The sequence below is a fragment of the Phymastichus coffea genome, unplaced genomic scaffold (genome assembly GCF_024137745.1).
Source record: "Phymastichus coffea isolate CEN01 unplaced genomic scaffold, Cenicafe_Pcof_1.1 PCOF00140, whole genome shotgun sequence".
In the NCBI taxonomy this organism is placed as follows: Eukaryota; Metazoa; Arthropoda; class Insecta; order Hymenoptera; family Eulophidae; genus Phymastichus; species Phymastichus coffea.
The window spans coordinates 85,608-107,664 of record NW_026706951.1 but is presented as its reverse complement, the minus strand read 5'-3'; the positions used below and the strand labels follow the sequence as shown (position 1 = coordinate 107,664).

The following is a 22,057-nucleotide window of genomic DNA, read 5'->3' as shown; positions in this document are numbered from 1 at the left end:
GTTCCAGCGTCATTCGAAACACCCCTACTATTTTATTTATGAATGCCTAGAATGAAAACTACTTTTTTCGTGAACAGCTGTTGCGCTCTTTCTATTATAACTGGAATGCGTGTTCGACATTTGGAAATATTTTTTTTTGGAAGAGCGTGCCAGATAGAACTGCTACGTAAACGTTATTCTTAGTTATCTGCGTAAGGTCATTTTAAGAAAAACATTTTAGTATGATATTTCAATACTGTTTTCCTTTAATCAATCGTTAATAAATTAATCACTTAACGAATTCATTATGCACTTTGCGATACAGAAAAAATGAAATAATCAGCAGTTTATATAGAAAACATTTGATTAATAAACATAATGATTTATTAATAATTCAAAGTGAATGTATAAAATGTATATATGTATAGCTTGAATTTGATATCAGAAAAATTGTTTACTACTGTGTATGAAATGGAAAAAAACTACTCGATTGAACTACATTTCCGCAAAATCAATATGATCTTGATTAAACATAATGCACAATCTAGGATCTCACTCTTTTGTTATCTATCACTTGTTATCTCTTGTCGTCACAATGATTTAATCTTCAAATGTTCGACGATAATACTCTGGTGACTGAGTATTTGATTTACATCTCACAGCCTTAATTGCTTCTCTAATTCTTTTATAGCTGCCTGTAATACGTCATTATCCCTTTGACGATGCTTCTTAATGCATTGCAATTTCTTCATATCTAGATCTAATATTCGAACGCTGACTAAGTAGCTCTCATCTTCGGATAGGTCGATTCGATGAATCGAATGTTGGCACAAGGTTGAATCTCTGTAAGGTGGTATGATTAATAGTTGACACTCGTTGAAAAAATTGTTAATTAGAATGTATTTTCAATTTTGAGGACTCGAACGTATGTTGTTCGTTAGCGATCGTCGGTCCGGGAAGAAAAAGGTGGTGCTAGGCTATTGACGAAGAAGGGCGTACAAGCAACGTCTGGTAAAGCAGGAATCTAGCTACTCCAGTGGACGGAATGAGAAGCAAGACAAATTGATAATACTCACTTGTCGATCCGTTGAAAAGCAATCAAAATCGAACAGTCTCTTGCAGTACAGAAGAGCAAGTAATCTCTCAAAATGCCATAAGATTGTTGCATCGTAAAGTATCTGAACACATCGTTGTCAAGAGTGGCACCGAAGAGCTTATCCCGCAACGCGCAGTCGCTCGCTGCTTCGCCAACGGCAGCTCTGTCGGCCTACGTGGGAGGAGCGCACGATAGAGAAAAAAGGCCACGATAGAGAGGCTGGCGAGAAGAGGCGATCGATATTCACGTGAGGCGCAGCGGCAGCGGCAGCGGCAGCGGCAGCGGCAGCAGCAGCTGGCGGCTGGCAGTCTCGAAGCTCCGCATAGACCATTGCGTCGTCGAGCAGTGTGCCAAGACTGGCGTGAATCCAAGCGACCACGTCGGCACCGCTTCGGTGAAGCCGTTGCATGCGCAGAATGCGCTCGAGAACGGAGCCCACGGGGAGCCGGCGCGGCTCCTCGCCAGACATCTCGCACGCCTGTCGATCACAACGCAAGCCACGCAAAGCCCACTGCGGCTGCTGGCTGTGCTCAGCTCGCCAACTATTCGAGAACGGCTGTTGCGAAGCGCCTACCTGCTTCGCCAGACACAGCAGGCTTCTCGTGCGCTCGACGAGCTCGCTGGGTAGCCGCCTGGGCAGCCAGCTGGGCAGCCAGCTGGGCAGCCAGCTGGGCAGTCTCGCTTCCTCTCCCACGTCCCGGGCTTTTCTCCCTGCGGCGGCCGCCGCGTCGAATGGCCGCGCGAGCGCCTGTCCCAGCAGCCCCAGCAGCGAGCTCGAGCCCAGCTCCGATTCCTCGAGAACGCGCTGCAAACTCGCCTCGTCTCGGTTGGCGATCTCGTCGTCGTAGATGATCGCTCCGTTCTTGAAGATCCTCAGGTTGTTCTGGGGCGAACGCAGGAGAGCCTTGAGCGCGCGTTCCGTGCGCTCGGCCTCGCCGGAGAACAAGTCGAACGGACAGTACTCGCTCGGCCGCCTCGTGCTGCCGTGGTGCGTCTGCGTGGGCAAGACGTTCGTCGATTAAAGCACACGGCCTTCCGCGAGGAGAGAAAGGGCTCCCGAACGGGGAGCAGCGCGCAAAGGCCCCTCGCTGGCGCACCTTGTAGTACTGCGTGAGGCAGTAAGGGCACTTGGCGAACAGCCGATCGGCTTCGCAGACGTGCGCCTGCTTAGGCTTGATTTCCACGCAGAAGGTGGCCGCTGAGGACTCGCAGCCGTGCAACTCGTCCGCCAGGTAGGTGTAGTCCGGGAACTTGGTCGCGTACACGCCCAGGTCGTCCTCGGTGCGCCGGTGCTCTGCAAAACGCGAGCGCTCGGTCGGTCGGTGCCGCGGGCGAAGGCAAGATGCGCGACGGAGCCAGTTCCGCAGACGCGAAGCGCACCTGTTGCTGCGCGCCGCCGTTCGCCTGGCCCCTCGTCGCTGCCATTTGTTTGCGCTCGGCGCGCTCTGCCGGGAAGCCGGCTGCCGCGCGCGAGCGTCGACGACCGGTCGAGCTCGACCTGCTCGAGTCGCGAGGTGTTGGGGTCGCGCCTTGGATATCCGCCCTGCTGGCCCGATCGAGATCGGTGCGTCTGCGGATTTCTATCGCTGCTGCACCTGCCCCACACGTTCACTGAAACCTCGAGTCGGACCGCCGAGAAAGTCGCTTTTCAGGCTTCGGCGAAACGAAAGGAAGGGAGAGGTGCGGTGCATAAATTTGATATTCAACGGAATTTCCACGCGAGGGCAGGCGAGCGACGAAGGCGCGAACAATCGGAGGAGCGGCGAAACGGAAACGGAAGCGCGCCCCGTTGCCTCCTCGCAGCAATGAATGCGGCTTTCTCTCTCTCTCTCTCTCTCTCTCTCTCTCTCTCTCTCTCTCTCTCTCTCTCTCTCTCTCTCTCTCTCTCTCTCTCTCTCTCTCTCTCTCTGCTCCCTCATTCCTGCTTCGGCTCCTTTCTGCTCTCGATTTCTGTGCTGCGCTGTGCAATTGGGTCCGTCCTTCTCCATTCGGCTCATTGCCGAGGAGGCCCGTAGCGTACGGTCGGATTGCAGCTCGCATCGCGAACCCGAATCCGAGTCTGGCTTTCATTTGGTTTCCGAGCGGCTAAAGCGTCAACGGAGCTTCGCGGACGCGTCCAACGGAGCTTCACGGACGCGTCCAACGAAGCCTCGCTGTCGCCATCGCCGTCCGTTCGCGGCGAAAGGCGCAGCAGAGGTTTTCTTCCTCGGCTGTCCGCTACTACTCGCGTCGTTTACGCTGGCGCGTCCGATGGCGCCGACTCAGTTGCCGTCGGTCTTGCGGCCGAAGACTCGATCCGGAAGCCGAGCACGCGTACGAGTCAAATCGCTTCGCAGACTGTACCGAGCGAAGCCCTAGTTCCAACCCGCAGAAGGGAGGCTGAATGCAGCGTGCGCTTGCTCGAGGCGCGGCGAGGTGGCCGACGGAGAGCCGCGCATCGAGAGCGTTGCGCAAGCCAGCGCCGAGCTAATCAGGAGCGACTGCCTGGCAGGGGGTGAGCGGAAATTCGCGTACACGGCTGTCCGACCTTCCCACGGCCGGGAATTGGAGCTGGAGCCCCCCGCTGGACCGAGTTTCGGTCGGCCGCAGTGCGCTCGGGGCTGCGCACTTTGCCCATCGGCGGCCAGCAGCTCGAAAACCGAAGGGTACGCGCGAGTGGCCCTCGGCTGCGGGGAAAATGCTTACCAGGTCGCGAGGCTCGGATCTCGCCGGCCAACCGGGCGATCTGCGAGCGGTCGCAGCGCACGATCTCGGGCACGCACACGTAGGCGGCCAGGTGTCGGCAGACCACGCGTCTGATGAAGTCCACCTCCCGGCGGACCTGCGTCTCTTGCTGCCGCGGACTGCCTACGTCGGCGCCAGCCCACTTCCTCAGGCGGACCACCTTGCGCTCCTGCAACATCGGACACCGGTTAGGCGGCTCCAAGCTCAAGCCCGTCGCCGCCTCCGCTCGGTCGAGGCCACGCCGACCGGCAGTCCTGCGGCCGAGGGAAGCAGGTGCGGACGGCCTCGCGATTGCGCGAGCGCGGCGACAAATGGAGAGCCCCCCTTGCCGGGTGCAGAGGGCCCGCGAGTCGCGGTTGCGCAAGCGGCACGTGCGCCGCCAACGTGAGCCGCGTGAGCGACGCCCGCCGCCGGCGAGCGCCGCCTCGCCGGAGCCGCGGCCAGTCCGCGGGCGCAACGGCCGCGGGGACGGAGAGGCGGCGCGCAGACGGGGTCGCCGCCGAGAGGAACAATCGATAACTGTACCGCGCGCACCGTGGCAATTGGTGCGCGAGCGCGGGGAGCCGGAGAGAGCGGCGCACCGTTACGATAACCCGCGCGTGGCACGGATCAGCCCGCGGCTCGCCAGAGCGGGACCGCGTCGTGGATCGTTCGGGCTCCGCGCTCGAGCGCCACGCTGCTTACCGATGGCAGCGCGACCACCAGGTTGGCGTTTCCCTCGCCCCGATAGGCGCAGCCTTCGATCGCCACTGCTGTCGCGCCATCCGACTCGGCCGGGGTCTCCACTGGCTGGTTGCGGCCTCGCCTGGTGGGCATCGCCTGTTGTCCGCACTGAAAGCAAGCAAAGCGCAGTTGGCACTGGAAGCGGCGGCGGCCGGCCGACGGCTGCGGAGGAGCTCTCCGAGGCGCTCGCTGCCTGGCGCCGCTCGTCGTCTCGGCGGGGCCAATGTCCTCCGCGCGGTAGACCGCGGACGAGGCGCCAGGCGCAGCCGAGCGCTGCTGCGGCGGCTGCGGCTGGCGGCGGCAGCGGCTGGCTGCGGCTCGCGGCGTTGCCAGATTTGGCAGCGCGTCGGCGCTGCGGCCGCGTCGAGTCCGCGTCGCGTCCGCGTCGGCCGAGTGGCCCGATCCTCTCTCGCCTTCGAGCCCGAGTGGTCGGAGCTGCGACTCTCGCTGGACGCGCGCTCGCGGCACCTTGTCTCGGGGTCGGACGATCAACGCGGAACGGCTGCATCGAGTGAAGCGCGTGACTCGAGCTTTCGCTTTGCTGCCGGACCGAGGATGATTCAGCCGCGTCAAGGAGACAAACACGAGTTCCCGAGTCGTACGTGCGAATGTATGCTGGTTATCAATAAAACAACTGCGACGATCGGTTAATCATCGTGCGTTTATTGACGCAAATCCACGCTTCTACAAGTCAGACTAGAGTCGTAAAAACCCAAAAGCATTCGTGGAAAGTAAGCAATCGTACAGGATTGTACAAGAACAAGTCGAGGACAAGAAAAGAAAAGACACCATGGTTATTTTTCGTATCAATGAAATCTTATAAGCACAAGGCCTTTTTCGACTCATTGTTTTCTTTATTTTTTTTGCCTTTTTTCATTAATATCATCATTATTTTGTGTATCTCTGTACAAAAACAGTCGAAAAAATTATAGATTCTTCTCTCGCATATATACTTCGCCGCGCATACTTCGACACATCGGTGTCGCTATATAATAATTATAATTCGCTCAATCACTCTCAAGTACTCTCATGCACTCATCGCGCATTTTTGTTAAAGTTTTTAATTTTTTCGAGCTCGAGAGCGTATGTACAAGCATATCTTCCATGAGACACACACACAGACACCACACACACACACCACACCACACCACACCACACCACACCACACCACACCACACCACACCATACCATACCACACCACGCCATGCCACGCACGTCACGCCACGTCACGTCACGTCACGTCACGTCACGTCACGTCACGCCACGCCACGCCACGCTACGCCTCGCTACGCCTCGCCACGCCACGCCACGCCACGCCACGCCACGCCACGCCACGCCACGCCACGCCACGCCACGCCACGCCACGCCACACCACACCACACCACACCACACCACACCACACCACACCACACCACACCACACCACACCACACCACACCACACCACACCACACTTTCATGCACGCGCATGTGTGTAAAATATCGTGCGTACGAGAGACCTACCAACTAAATATAATCATACACTGATGATACAATTAATCTTAGAGATATCGTAATTATAGATCAATGCAGAGCTTTTTTCACTCTATTATCTTCCGTCAATACAATACGCCTCCGAATTGTTGTTTGTTGTCGAATGGTTTTTCATTCTGTTTTAGTGCCTTACAACCTATTTTGTGAGTGTTAAGTTACATAATTGAATGTTTACGTGTACACGGCATCGAAACAAATCTACCCAGAGATTTTTGTACATTACAATGCTTTTTGACAATGAACATCAGACGGAGAAACAGCTTTTGTTGCTTACTTCACGTGTATTACATGTAAGAATTGCGTGTATCGTCATCTACGTGTGAAAATCTAAAAATCCGCTTATCTCAAAAAAATCACTTGGCCTCCGAATCTCGATCGCGTTAGCTCCTCGAAAACCCTCCTCGTTTGAATATTATTTATCACGCGCGCGTCATTTTGTTTAATTTTTTATCACGACTATTTATTCAATCCCCCCTTAGCAATATTTACAATAATATAATCACAATACAGTATGGCCGATCTTTCCTGAACCACGGAAAAATCGACGCACTAATGATAATAAACTTTATACAAGTCGTTATTCTTTTTCTCGCGAATAAAGGAAAAAGGGCTATCGGTTCGAAAAGGCAGTTCAAGTTTCTTTGCTTTGTATGCTTTTTTTCAGAGGAACATGGTTTAAGCTCCGTTCGTTCGAGATTCGAAGGCTGTTAAGACATTATATCCCTCGCAAGCCCTCCCTTATCGCTCGTTTCTTCACCGTTTTTCGTCTCTTCGGATGATCCAATTGAAATGAAGAAGGATCGCAATAGGACGATACGTCAAAAAAGAAAAAACACTGTTGCTTTTTTCCGTTCACTCACACACGCGCAAAGAATAAAGAAATGAAGTCGCGATTGTTTTCTTCTTGCTCTCACCCCCTTTATTAAACAGAGTAATTATTCACAGTCAAACTCATTCACACTGAAAATCCTCGCGCTCGCGTTCTCGCGTTTCTTTTTTGTTTCTTTTTTTTCTTTTTTGTTTCTTTTTTGTTTCTTTGTCTGTCGGGAATGAAACTTCTCATCTAATTTAATGCTTGTTTTTCGTTTTTTTTTCTTCATTTTTTTTGGTTTTTGATCGTGATTGTTTATTTCTTTCGTGTTTTTCTCGTAACATTTTTAAAAAATACTGAATTAACCAAGCTAAAATCACAGACTTGGCTCATCTACCGCTTGGCCGCTCATCATCTCGTGTTGGCTACTGCGGCTTGTATGTGATGGCCTTTCATTTGTACAAATTCTTCCTGAAAAGGACTCGTGTATGCGTATATAATTAGTTTACAACGCTCGGCTTGCTATATCGTCGTTATATATCGCTCTTGATCACATATATAATTATGTATACATAGTAATAAGCGCACACCGCAGTCGCGATCCAGTCAACGAATGCGTTCGTAATTCTCATCATTCCACTGTGTTTTTATCATACAATAATCGATAATCGTCGCGAGAGGCTGACCCTCCCTCTCGCGATGAATCGTCGTCAATATTCTCTCGCAAGTGTGCAGGACAAATGAACAGTTAAAATCAGGGAGAAACGGAAAATCGTATGAATGAAGCAGTAGTCGACGACCACGACGCGCAATCGATATTTTTGGACAGACCGTGCGTGGGGATTGGACTTTCGACATGCCTAACTCTTTAACGATTTAACGACTCTCGCCCCACACACGTCGTATCGAAAAATAATCTTAGGTACACGTGCAATTACTTTCTTGCACCAATATTCAAATGTACTATTTTGTGCGCGTTCGCGAAGGATCGTGTTGGAGCACCGCGTGCACTGCCCAATGGTTACATAAATATCGTATGGAAGAGGAATTGTTTCGTTGACTCAATGAAAACGGACAAACGTAGTATTAATGGAAACAAATGTTATTACTATTACATTGTATGTACGGTCGATCGTGTATACTCTTTAGTACATATACATATTTATACATGCAGCTCTGTATCCCCGGACGCGTGTGCATCGCTTTTCTTTCAACATATATACTTTATTTGCCGGTGTCACCTTCTTTTTTCGCTTATATATATCTTTTTTTATTCGTTATCTTGTTACTGATTTCTTTTTTTTGTTACTTATGAGAGGTGCCGTCGAGCTTCGACTCGAACTTGCGGAGCCTTCACGCACGCTTATCGAATGAGCATTTTAACGAGCAAATGAAAAAACATATAACAATGTGTTATCCGTGTGTATGCAAGCGTATTAATCTCAAGATTGAAAATAAAAGAGAAAGCGCTTGTGTTTTTTATTATGAAGAATAAGTGGTTTATTCTAAGGCATTTATAGACAAAATATACAAAAAAAGCAATTACAAAAAGTTTTGTAATATCATACTTCGACAAAAACACGCTCTCGCTGACAAATATATTATATACATACATACATACATACATACATACATACATACATACATACATACATACATACATACATACATACATACATACATACACACGCACGCACGCACGCACGCACGCACGCACGCACGCACGCACGCACGCACGCACGCACGCACGCACGCACGCACGCACGCACGCACGCACGCACGCACACACACACACACACACACACGCGCGCGCGCGAGCGCGTATGTATGTATGTATATAGTTATGAAGAAATCTCGAATGTATCGCGTTTTTTTTCTATATACACAATTGTTTCGTGGCATATAATGTACAATATATAAATCTCGCACGTATAAGGCTCCGCCGGGGGCTTTCCAGCGTCCGCTCGACTGACGCTACATGTATGTGCCTCTTTCTCACGCAGTCCTAGTCTCTCCTCTATATAACGCTATATAATCACAGGTGGGTTGTTTTATTCTTTTTTTTCTTTTAGCATATCATTTTGTTTGTTACTTTTTTTGTTTATCGTTTTACATACGTACAAGAGCCTTAATGAATTCTCCGACGCCGAGCGCGATATTTCTCTCGTTCATATCAGTCAGTATAGTCTCTCTCCATTCTCACGCGCACTCACACGAAAAATGAAAAAAATTGTAAATATATATTTATAATATATATAATGATCAGCTATTACAGAAGAAAAATGAAAGTATACAAGACGAAAAAAAGAAATGCACTCTTCATCAATCCGACCTTTTAGTGTAAATTGCAACTTATGTAGAATGGTGAATCAAAAAATAAAAAAAAAAAAGAGACGAGACGTTTCGCTCTCATTAATATTTGTAAACTTTATATTTTTGTTTGTTTTGCATTATATAGAAATCTATCACTTTTTATATATCATAAGGAAAGACTATAACATTGTTTACATATTTACGAAGGATAATATCCTAGTCGCTGGAGAAGTGGCTCCTCCTATGGTGTTTCAAACTTTTTACGTCGTCTTGTATTCGCTGTGTTATCAGCGCGTGCGTTTCTGTGGGATTGTCCAAAAGAAACAAGCCGTTGATTTTTTCACTTTTACACTTTACAATATTTACAAATTTTATGTTGAACCGATATAATCAAGCTTGTCGTTGAGTTATTACTATAAATTATATGTGACGAGTATGATACAATTTAAACGGCTTTTGTTTTGGAGCAGCCAATAAATAATGAAAAATCCAAGCCACTGGAAAACTCGCGAGAATCGTAGAAAAGAGGGATAAAATAATTAATGTCCTTGAGGGAACAATCACCAGCAAAAGGAGCCACTAGGATCGCACAATGAAACGCATGTATATAACGTCACTCGCACACAGACACTCGCACCCCGTTGTCATATCTTACGTGCATACACTTGTACACCAAAACCAAAGAAATTTAGTTAACATTTTCCTCATTCTTCTCTCTGATCAATAAATCTCGCGAAGAAAAAAATCACAGCTTCATTGTTTTTGTCGACTCACGTTATTCAACCGAATAATAATACAATATACACAATTGGCGAAGAAACTGGTTGTTGCTGCCGCTGTTGCAGTAGCCGCGAGCGCACTCTATGACGGGCGACGCATCGGAACAAAACAAAGAACTCGCAGTGGCAGCTGATAACGGTGGCGGCGACGGCTACGACGAGCATCCTCTCCCTTGTTGCTGAGATCATCGGCAGTCACGAACCGTGCCGTCGCTCGAACACTCCTGGCCCCGTCGCACGCGACGACGAGCAACACACGCTGCGCGAACCGCAGCGTTCGCGCGTCGGCACCGCGCGAAACGTACACTTTTGTACACAGTGATAAAGGAAGGCTGATGAGGTTGGGTTGTGCCAGCTTTTTCTCCTCATTCTCTCGGCAAATGCAATCTCTCCTTTCAGACACAGACACAGTTAAATAAAAATGGGGGCTATGATGCAAATCATTGTTTAAGAGTAGTAATCGTAAGAGTAATAATCCTGGCTGCGCGTAGTGGCTCGCGATGGACAGCAGCAGCGGCGGCGGCGGCGGTGGCGGTGGCGGCGACGGCGGCGTCGGCGGCAGCAGGAGCTTTAACTGGACACGAAGGCGGCGATCTGCTCGCTGAACTGCGTGTGCTCGAGTAGCAGCGAGTCCTTGCAGCTCTCAAAGTTGGCCTGCTGACTCGAGTGGCTGGTCTGGTGGAGAAATTGCGGCGCGACCTTGGGCATCGGCTCGTCAAACGACTCGCTGCCGGAGGACAACTCCTCCCCGCAACCTTCAAAGAGAACGCAGATGCTACCGTTCTCACCGATCCTGTACGACACCTCGGCCGGATCGATCCACATGGTGAGCTCGCTGGGGAAGAGCGAATGCAGCATGCCCGGCCCGAGGCCCACGTTGATACCCGCTTGCGCGATCACCGGGTCCATCTTGCCGTTGATGCGGATACAGCGGTAGCCGCTGCCGCGGTTCGGCTTGTCCGGGAACCAGTGGTCGGTGTAACGGCGCCGCAGCACCTCCTGCAGGGAGTGCTTGAACATCTGCAGCTGCGCCTCGCTCAGCTGTCCCTGCTGCAGCCGCAGCAGCTGCACCAGGAAGTCCGACGCCGAGATGATTTCCAACCTCATTGCTACTGGTCCACGGTGCTGACTTCTCCGTTCGACCCACTAACTCTCACCGTAGTCGTATTGCTCCTTAGCCCGCTTGTGCGCAGCAGTTTGAGCCAGCTTGCGGCGAACACGCACCGTCGCAGCGAGCGCTGACAAAATGGCTGCCGAGTCTTGCGCGCACACACACACACACACGCACACACACACACACGTATGGCGTTTCGCGGCGCGCTGCTTTCACTTCTGGCACGGATAGCTGTCGCACAATCCGTACACCGTCGTTTGCCTGCACACTGCTCTTCTCGATACACGCTGGGTCGACGATCCTCGTCGTGCTTGCTGCTCGGCACAATAGTGCGTTCGTGCAGTGCGCGCCTGAATACAGCTAGCCGGACTGCCGAGGACGTTCTGACGGGTCGCGCTGCTGCCGCGGCAACTTGGCTGCGCTCGAGGCAGCTAGTGCTCTTTGTTCACGGAAGCGTCGGCGCGCGGCAGTGGGGAGCCAATGGCTGCCAAACTGGGCGCGCCCGTCTCTTTCTCTCCGTAGCCCCGCTGCGCTGCCGCGCTCGCTCGACTGCCTCCCCTTCGTTCCTCCTCCTGCCCACTCTGCGCGAGAGTGCATAGCAGCAGCTGTACGCTCGACCCGAGCGCTGTTTTTTCAAGCCTTCATTAGGTGGCGTTTTTTGCCTGCCTAAGCAACATCTATCTCTCCTTTCGCTCTATCTCGCGACGTGTAGCGGCCCTCTTTCTCTTTCTCTTTCTCTCTCTCTCTCTCTCTCTCTCTCTCTCTCTCCCTCTCCCGCTCCTTCTCCCTCGCCCTCGCCCTCTCCGTCTCCATCTCTCTCACTTGGCGATTATCATTATCGGCGCGATCGCTGCGAGAGAGAAGGAGAGGGCTCCTTCGGACGCCGCCGAGCGTCGGCCAGTCCACAAGCTGGTTCTTTCGAATTTTCAAAACCGATAAAACGATTGACTGTTCGCCGAAAGCTATTATTCACAAGAGAACTAGCGAGATGGCGCTCATCTCCACTTTGACTGCGTTAACTTCTCGCTCGTTTCCCTCCTCGAACAGCGTGGAAAATACGTCTTTGTTTTTCTCGCAACACTGCACCTAATCGATAACTGGCGATCGCGCGATGGTTATCTTCAAGCTTCGCTGCCAGCCGACTGCTTGGTTGTCGATTTGGAGCGTATTATTCAGTGTTAGGCTCGCGCGATTAATCATTAAGCAGAAAGAAACAAGAATTCCATCAGGGTCTTATTCAGCGCGATATGGCCCCGATGAAATTTTTATAGCAATTAGCGGCTTGTCTGTAAAAAGGACTCGAGACCGTGAGTCATGATGCCTTGCGCAAATTCGGCGCGTGCGCTGCTCGTGGATCTGGATTAGCAGATGACAAAACCCATAGACTGTTTGTCGCCAATCTTGGTACTCCAACAATCAGCTGCGACAGAACGTCTCGTGTGCATCTTTCTCTCGATTAGAAATAACCGTCTTGCGTGTGCGTAAGATCAACTCTCATGTCCAAGTCTGAAAAAATCATTAATCTGCCACTGAATTTTGGCGCTACCTTCAAGCGAGGAGATGGTGCGCAAATGAGTCGAAGCTGCAGTTAAGCGCGACATATGTGTGTGAGTTGTAAATATTGGACAAGTTCGGAAATGAACGCCGTGAAAGCCTTTGTCATTATAGGCTCGTCGGGGGTCTGCCCTCATCCCCCCCCTCCCTCTCTCCACTTGTCTGCGTCTAGCTGAGAGGGAGCTTCGCAGCTGCGCGCGCCCAAGCAACAAAGCCGCACACCTGCAGCAACTCCGTCGAAAGGTCTGAGCCAGCGTCTTGCGACGGACTTTCCTCTTGGTTTCTCAACCGGCGGCAGAGGCGCGCTGTCGGTTTCTCCCATGCTCCCATGAGACATAGGAAAATCAAACTTGTGGCGGGGAGAAGCGATACGTGTCTCGCGCCATGAAAATTTGATAGGCAGGGATTACAGCTGTGCGTCACTGGAGCTCTCTCCTCGCTTACTTCGGCACCGTGGCCATGATCTGCTGCCGCTTGATGCGATAACCGAGACATAGACACGCTTGGGCTTGCTCGCCTCCGCGCCGACGTCTCCGGAGAAAGAGAGGCCGGATCGGCGACTGTCGAGCCGAGCTCGAAAGCCTTGCGCTCGAGAAAATAATAGAGTACTCTGGGAACGGACAGTGCCTACTTGCCTACTCGGCCAAAGACGTCTCGGCGACTGAGCTGGTCTATCGCACCGGTCTATCGCACCGGTCTATCGCGCCGGTCTATCGCGCCGGTCTATTCGCGACGCTTTGCTGTGTGACTCGTTCGAGAAAGCAGCGGGAGCCAAGTGGAGAGACGCAGTCGCCCGCGACAGAGTTCGTCCTTTGGCCAAGTCCTCGGTCGCGGAGGGACAGTGGACACTGTCAATGGGGCATCGCGCGTGCGCGAGGCGAGCGATGCGAATAGCCGCAACGCCCGGGACGCCACTCGTATTGCTAAAGTCGGCTCCGAGTTCTGAGACAGTCACACTACACAACCAAACAAATAAACGGACGCAACGTCCGCTAAGCACTCGCGTAACCGCTACTCTGTTCGATCGCACACGACCAAGCCGCGACGTACGCCAAAATAATGAGACTTTCTCGTGTTATCGTTGCCTCTTGCTCTTTGCCTCTTTTACGTAAGCAGAGCCCAACTGGCGTTGCGAATCTGGCAAGGTTCATTTCTACACCGAAAGCGAGATGGCGAACCTCGCAAACGTGCCACGTGTACGGCGAAGCTCGAGCGAACCTTTTCATATCAATTTCAAGATTCTAATGGTATATAAATAAATCGTGAATAAATCGTGCTGTTTAAAATATCAAACACACTACATCCATCGGTATTTATTGATCGAGAAAAATAACATTTGCACCCATTTTTTCGCAAAAACCGATAAACATTTACTCATTTGAAGAACGTATCGGGAAAATTATCCAAAAGATTAATTCATTCTACGATTGAAAAAGCGTACTAAGCTATTACACTATCAGGGCTCGCGGTCACGACCTACGGTATTAATGCCAGAGGCTCAACCTACGCAACACTATACACAATGACTTTCTGTGTTCGACATTTTTAAATCAATTACATTTTATAAATGTATATACTTTAAGACTAAGTAGTTCTTATCGCGTTTACTTTAATGATTTTTTATTTAAAATATAAAAAACTAGAAATTTTTTATATTTTACTTTTATATTTTTTATTTTATATTTTTTATTTCCTTTACTCTATTTAAATAGCGAATCTCTAAAATGGCCGAAAACTTATTTTCTTTACCAATTTTCTGCAGATGTTTTTTATTTATTTATTTATTTAGAGAGAAAATTATTTTCAAATCTCATATAAATTAAATAAATACGTATTAAATGATACACACTATAAAAAAACAGATCAACAAAAAATTAAAAAATTTCGTGTAAAATATTCTACAGATCAACTATTAGTCAGACATTTAATATATGATATTCATTTTCTTCATGGAGATGTGAGTTAAAGGCTTTAATGAATTTTTTCAAATAATGAAGAGATACATTATATTTTTGTCGGATCTATCATTATCAAGTTAATCAATGATAACATGACTTATTGTTTATAATGAAAACAACATTTCTTTAATAATTATATCTGACACGCCGATATTATTATCAATATTCATTTCTTACAATTAATAACACAAGTATTTTATATAATAAATTGTTATTCCTCGCAATAAAGCTATCACTTTAGTAACAATTTAATAAATTTTTAAATGCAAATTAGAGTTCTAAATATAATAACTACAATTAACTGATTGAAATATATAAGAAACTACTTTACTAGAATGTAATAAAAATAGTATAAATCCCAATTAACCAATAAATTAAGCTCTACAAAAGAATATTGCCAATAACTATTAGTGCCATTGGAAGTCATAAGTTTTATTTCTTTATATTACGTTTATGAAAAGGTGAGAAGATGTCATAAAATCATAATCATTTTATTTCAATTTATTTTTTTCTATATTTTGATAATAATATTCTATAATATTTTCATAAAATAATAAAAGTACTATCACACTTTTATCATTTTATCAGCTGTAAAGTGAATTTCAACATACAAAATAATTATTAGTAAATAATAATTTTCTAAAAATCATTACATTTTTCATTACTTTAAATAATTCATACGCGAAATTTTTTGTTGACCTATTTTTTTTTTAATTATGTTATTCAAAACATATTTATTTAATTTGTATTAAAGATCTAAATGTAATTTTTAGCATTCGTACCAATTTTTAAATATATTTCATTACTTTCAAAACATTACAAATAATTATAAGTAAATAATGAGATTGATAGAGTGAATTTCAATAATGGGAAATATATTAAATTTTTTCAGATTTATCGAGCACATTATAAAGCAGTTAAAAAAGAAATTTTTATGCAAGATTTAACTCTGTCAAAAGTGTTTTTGATGGGGATTATACAATACTAAACCTTATATACTTAATAGTAGTGGTTATGACCCCACCTTTTAGTATAAATGTATTTTCCTCTATTTTATTCTATTCACTTTCTTTTTCTTCCAACCAATCTTTAAGACAATATTAATTACAGTGCCACAAATGATTATAAAATTATTGATTTGCACTAATAATTTCAAGACATAACCTCTTATATCCTTAAAACGATTTATTAATGGCATATTTCCATTCTTGTTTATTATTATTCACATTAGTTATTAATTGCTGAAATATGAATACGTGAAATTTCACAATCCTAGATATATAATACAAATATTTTAAGAGTATAGGAAAATTGAAAATTTCGCGGTCTTTTTTGGCATCGACCAATCACAACGCTAGATGCCGGCGTCTCGTCAGTTTTTAGGCTAAAGTAAAAGAAAGAAAAAAAAAATAAGACTTTCTCTCTTCACTTCGGTCGGCGTAACCCAAGCGTATGGCTCTTTTCGCGCCCCGAGCTGTAACTTACGGTCTTGGATCCGCGTGTTAGCGGTCATGCTCGTCAAAGGAGCGAAGCCACAGAGGAGCTGCCATTCCGACGCGATGATCCGTGATGAAAGCGGATGATCGCGATGACACATTTCCCTCGGCCCTTTTCTTTTTTTTTTTCTTTCAATGAAATGCTTTCGCAGTAGTTGTTGAACGCTAGAATATGTGGCCGCTCGGTTTTGCCGATTTGTTTTCTTCACATTTCATTCGCTATCCGCATTTTTCGGTTACACTTAAGACTTGGATCATTTTTAACTATTAAAAATCCAGGTTGTACAAGACATTGCTTATAAAAATTGGCCGGATAAGTCAGTTATTATTAACAATAAACCCTTAAAATGACCGTTTTTTCCAATAATATCTTTTGTTCGCAAGAAAGAAAAAATTAAATAATTACATATCGAACACTTGGAAACGATGTGTCTTTATCAAATAAACATGCATAAACTTTTTGATCGGAAATTATTTATAATTAGCAAATGATTACGTTTTATACATGAAAAGCACTAAAATGCAAATTAGACTAAATGAGTGAAAAAATGTCGTGTCGAATCAGAACTTGACATTTATATTCAATTGCTATTGCAAATACCATGTTTTTTCATACGTTTAGGCTAATTTGCATTTTAACGTTTTTGATGTCTATATAAAACGGTTTTATTGGTTAACTGCAATGAATGGTCGATAACAAAAATTCATGCATATTTATATGAGGAAGCCACATCGTTATTATGTTTGTCTAATTATTTTAATGGTTATTTGTTATTGGTCGATTTTGACGATCATTGGGTTTGTAACAGTTAAAAGTGGCTAAATATTCTTGTGCTGCAATGATACTCAAACGAGAGGGAGAGAGAGAGAGAGAGAGAGAGAGAGAGAGAGAGAGAGAGAGAGAGAGAGAGAGAGAGAGAGAGAGAGAGAGAGAGAGAGAGAGAGAGAGAGAGAGAGAGAAAAAACCATTTTTCACCGTTATTTATATTGTTTAAACGATCTTCCCCTACGAATTTCGAGTAGTATAACTCAATTTCTATATAACAGCATGAAGTGTACAATAGTTTGGAAAAGTAAAATTACAGGTGTAAATTATTCTGCAAGTCAATGTAGATTGCGTGTAGCCGTGTCTTCAGTAACGACCGAAATTTCGATGGCTGCGTCGTCGCTTCGAATGACAATGGAGTTCTTTTCAAAATCTGAAGGCATTGCACGAGCAAAGCTTACGCGGTGATGATCGGCGCGCGCAGCGAAGCTTGCCGCTGAGTCACGACATTGGAGCATCGAGCGCTGGTTTTCGCTGACGAGCGGCGCCGCTTTCCCGATTTTGGTCAACAACTCGCTGGCTTGTTCTTGCTTTCTCTCGATCATTGGACCAAAACTCTGATCATCTGGCCGGAACTTTGGTGCGCGCGACCCTAAGACAATAGAAGCCGTAGACGATCACTGGCATTTCCGAAGCGACATTTGCACGATGATTTGGCGTGTCGCAGGCGTCTGAGCGGTCGCCAGAGCAGCCAGAAAAAGTGCGTAACACGCACAGGCCGATCTGCTCTGGGTTTCAAGCAGGTTGCAGTCGAGCTTTGGCGTGCGCGACGCAGTGGCGACAACCGCCCCGGAGACCGATGGTTGCAACCGGGGAGTCGACGGACAGGCGCGAGACGAGAGCGGCGATCGATCGGCAAAGTGGATTTACGCCAGCGCGGCAGTTGTAGGCGTGCCGCCGAGGTGAACGAACGCGGTAAACGCCAGCTCCGAGTGCATCTCCACTGCTGCGCGAATCTCGAGTGGCGGCAGGAGCGAGCTTCGGCGGCGTCCGCTCGGCCACGAGCTGCGTGCCGAACTGCCCTGTCGAATTGGTGCGCTCCCTCTCTTTGTCCACGAAAATTGCGCAGCTCCGGCTTGGCCCGTCGAGGCCGAGTGGCTCCTCCCCGAGAGCGCGGAGCGGAACGAGCGTCGATGAGCAGCCCCGAAGCCGACTCTCCGCGAGCGTTTGTTAATCAGCAAATAGCACGTCGAGAAACGAGAGCGCTCGGCCAGCTGTGCACAGGCGCGGCGGCTCGAAGGCAGCCAAAGCGCCTCGGCACTCGAGGAATCCGCTAGCTGCTCGCAGTTTTCGGGTGGACGCGAGCATCAAGGTGCCACCGACTACGGTCGGCCGGGGCGAAGCGATAAAAGCCCATCGAGGATGGAGATAGCGCGCAGACGCGTTTCGCAAGCTTACGCAGCTGTCGCGAGCACAAACAGCTCGAACGCACCTGCGCGCTGAAAACTGCACTTCGGTAATTTTCCGCGCAGTCGAGCGTTGCTTGGCTTAGACGCGGAAGCGGGGCGCGCCTCGAGGGCCTTATCTGTGGACGAACTCAGACTCGAAAAATATTTGCCGGCCAGCGGATAACATTGGATAAAACCGATCGATCGTTGTTGTTGTTGTACGTGGCTGGACCGCGCAGTGTTACGGAATACTTGTACGGAGCGGCTCCTCGACAAGCGGCGCGCGCTATCTCGTTAGCTCACAGCGTTGGCTCTGCGCGAGCATTTTCCAAATGGCGTTCGTTCGAGCAGAAGCAGCCCGACTGGCCGACGATCAGTCGGCTGCATTCGGCTTGTCGTCGTGGTCGCGGCGAGCGCGTCGGGCTCTGGCTGCTAGGAGCCGTGGAAAGGCAAGAAGTGTTTCTTGTCGGGAATCGCGCGAAATGCAGCAGCGGACTCAGGCAAAGTAAGAGAGAACCACTCGAAAGCGATGAACGAGCTGCGACAGTCGGCCAGTCGTTCGCTGTACGTCGGGTTCTGGGTATCGCTGCGCCTCCGACGAGACCCGCACGAGAAAGACGGAAAGGAGGGCCGTCTGCAGAGAAGAGCAATCGGCCTTTTCGAAATCCTGGCGTGCTCTCGGTGCCCAGCGTCGCTCTCCAGTCGACTCGCGGCCGACTCGCGGCCGACTCGCGACCGACTCGCGACCGACTCGCTTTCACCGGCAGACTCGGCCGCGCCATGGCGAAGCCTCGATCCACGCGATAACCCACTTTCGTGTTCGCCGCTGCAATTCTCGATGGAGTAAGAGGCGCCGAAGCAGTCGACGAATCGCGAGCGCCAGATCGCCTCGCAAATTACCGTTCGGTCTCTCGCGCTCGATTATACCGTTTCGAGTCGCACCGCACGGGGAATCGATATATAACGGGCTCGGCGGAAGCTGCTGATCAAGTGCAAACCAAGAGCGAAGCGCAGGCGAGGCCCCGGTACACTCCGACAGCAGATCGGGCCCGACCGAGGGCAAACCAGCGAGGGCAGCCCGAGGCCTTGAGCGCCCGGTCCTAATACTGCAGGTGTGCCATCGACGCGAGAGAGAGGTTCAACGGGCAGCGCTTCTATGCGTCCCTTTGAATTTTCCAGACGGTTGAACAACCGGGAGCTCGATGCAGCCGAGAGCCCAGTCGTCGCTTGAAGAAAAGTCAAGTCGAACTGCGAGTTCGCTGACTCGACGGCGTCGAGGCGATCCAATCCGACGTCGAGCGAGGCGTCCGCGCCACGAGGGAGCCAGGCAGGGAGTATTTCGGTCCGTGCGCGGCAATCAAGATGCCACACGTGCGCGGCAATCAAGATGCCACACGTGCGCGGCGTGCCCCCCACCCCCCTCTGGCGAAAAAGAAGCAAGCCATTACGAGCAGTGCAGGGCGCGCGCGCGCGTGTGAGAAAGCACGGCGTCGTCGGTTCGCAATGGCGTCGCGGACGCTCGATCCGCTGCTCCGTTTCACCCACCGCCGAGCAGCGGATTCAGTTGTCGATGAATGTCGATGGGCTGAATCGAGCCTTGGTTCACCTTTGGCATCGCAGCGGCATGCGCGCGGCCGCTTTTCGGGGCCCGAACAAAGGACAGGGGGGACAAGCAGGACGGGGCGCAGAGACGCGAAGGAGGGGGGCCCCACGTGCGAGCAACAGCTGTGTGTCCCTGCAACATCCGCCGACATCTGCCGTGGAGCGTGTCGTCACGCTACGCCGCATGGGAAAGGAGAGCCGACGCGCAGGCCCTTGGGGCGTTGGGGCGGCGTCCGACGCTTCGAACGAGTTCCAGGCCTCCCGGAGCCTAAAGCGGCTGAGCGCAGCTTCCAGACGGTTCGCTGCCATGTTTCGCGCTGCCCGCGTTTGCACGGTGCTCCAGGCCGTCGGACAACTCGGCGAGCATCATTTAGTCCAAGAAAAGAATAGTCCAAAATAATTGGAATAAGAATAAGATTAGGATTCGTCCTAGAAAACAAAAGTTTCGCGTCCATTTTTTATCAGCGTAACAAGTGTGAAAAGTTCGGTTATTTCATATTTCCGTAAGAAACATTTGTTTTCACGATTAATCGTATAAATACGTCAACATAGATTGAGTCATTTTCAAGTTATCGCAAGAAAACCATCAAAATGAGCTTTTTTCATTCGACTAATATCTTTTGCAACAAAATATTGATAGGCGATGCAATGTAAAGTGCACGCTTTTATAACAGAAAAACTCGGTACAAATTGCGAAAAAAAAAATATTTAAAATCCTTTCTGCAAAAGCAATTTTAAACTTTTTTAAAAATTAATTACTTATTTTCTTGGTAATTTTGTATTTACGAATTGTTTAAAAATAGCTTTAATATGAGTGCTATGACTGGCTTTATTAACCATTGGAATATCTTTCGTTGTTAACGCGATTATTATTGTTCGTGAATACCGTAATAAAGTTTGAAATTTTTGACGAATTTCTAAAAAAAATGTACTCTCGAAGTGCAATACGAACAAAGATACGATTTTTTTAAACTAAATTCTCATGCATTGAATTATTAACTTTTTGCGATGCAGTTTTCATCAACATTTCAAGCGAGAGTTGAAGTTACAGAAAAAAATCATGCCATTAATCGTATTAAACCGTAGTCCTTGAATTCACCATCTAACGCAAGAGTAGCTGTAGCTCTGGGTCGAACTGCGCGTCCCTGTGCTGGGTAAAGAGAGAATGGAGGCTACAGCGTAGCTGTTAACAAAATTATACTACGTTTTAAAATTGGAATCAAGCGAAAATTTTCCCATTTTCTCGGCAACTACTGCATAGAATGTTATCAGTTTTTATCATTTTTTTTTAATTCCGAGTAGTTAGATAAAATATTAACTATCGCCTAAGCAGTTTTTATAAATAAATTGTTAAAAGTTTATGGCGTTTGGGGCTCGGCATCTAACGCAAGAGTAGCTATAGCTCTGGGTTGAACTGCGCGTCCCTGTGCTGGGGGAAAAGAGACTGGAAACTGCGCGTCTAAAAATTCGAATCGAGCGGAAATTTTGTCATTTTCTCGACAACTACTGCATTGAATTTTATGATTTTTTTAAAAATTTGGGGTAGTTCGACGTAATATTAACTATTGCCTAAGCGATTTTTGTAAATAAGCTGTTAAAAGTTTGTGGCCGTCGAGGCCCGGTTTCACCGACGACAACGGCGCGTACGGTTTGATTTGGTGAAACCTCTCAGAGTTGAAGGCCTAGGGTGAAGAGCGAGGGTCAATCCTTTCTCACTAATCCCCCTAGTCCGCTTAAGCCGCTAAGAAGTTGGCCAGAAGCACACATCAGCATCCAGCATCCGACGGCTATAAAAAGGAGGCTGCACCCGGCCCAGGAGTTCAGTAGTTACTCAAGATTCTGCCAAATCGCTGATCGGTTACACAATCACCTCGTCTCGTGCGTCCGTCAATTAATCTGTTGAATCGAGCAAGATAAGGACGCCTTGCTCGATTTTCTGTAGCACCGCCTGTAAACTTCTCTGCACCGTTGCAATAAAGTTATTGAAATAGAGTTTCGTTAGTCTTACGTCATCTCCTTGCCTAGGACCTAGGCCAAACGCATGCGCATACATTGTAGACCCAGATCGACGCTAAAAAATTTCGGCCTTTTTTGGGAATAGTCGCAGTCAGAAGTGTACTAGACAAGTGTACTGTAGTAGTCCGGTAGAATTCTAATTGAAGA

At 48.2% G+C, this 22,057-nt stretch overlaps 2 protein-coding genes across 4 annotated transcripts in view; both read right to left on the bottom strand.

The window, feature by feature from the left end:
- Positions 1-232: 232 nt before the first annotated feature.
- LOC131671996 (inositol-pentakisphosphate 2-kinase) overlaps positions 233-22,057 on the bottom strand; it is a 36,335-nt gene continuing 14,510 nt past the window's right edge. Inside the window, exons 2-8 of one of the 3 annotated variants that reach the window (XM_058948883.1) lie at positions 4,484-4,630; positions 3,761-3,968; positions 2,173-2,369; positions 1,650-2,069; positions 1,323-1,586; positions 1,056-1,246; positions 233-822 (exon numbers count right to left, since the gene is read on the bottom strand). In XM_058948883.1, coding sequence (XP_058804866.1) covers positions 636-822; positions 1,056-1,246; positions 1,323-1,586; positions 1,650-2,069; positions 2,173-2,369; positions 3,761-3,968; positions 4,484-4,615 — 1,599 coding nt within the window. In that variant the 5' untranslated portion in view covers positions 4,616-4,630 and the 3' untranslated portion in view covers positions 233-635. Of the gene's footprint in view, positions 823-1,055; positions 1,247-1,322; positions 2,070-2,172; positions 2,370-3,760; positions 3,969-4,483; positions 4,631-22,057 lie in introns of all 3 variants that reach the window. The other 2 variants (XM_058948884.1, XM_058948882.1) reach the window with 2 other exon arrangements.
- LOC131671997 (protein BTG2-like) lies at positions 5,317-11,631 on the bottom strand. Its single transcript, XM_058948885.1, has one exon. It carries the CDS (start codon positions 11,061-11,063, stop codon positions 10,527-10,529), a length of 537 nt encoding a protein of 178 aa, XP_058804868.1. The 5' UTR covers positions 11,064-11,631; the 3' UTR covers positions 5,317-10,526.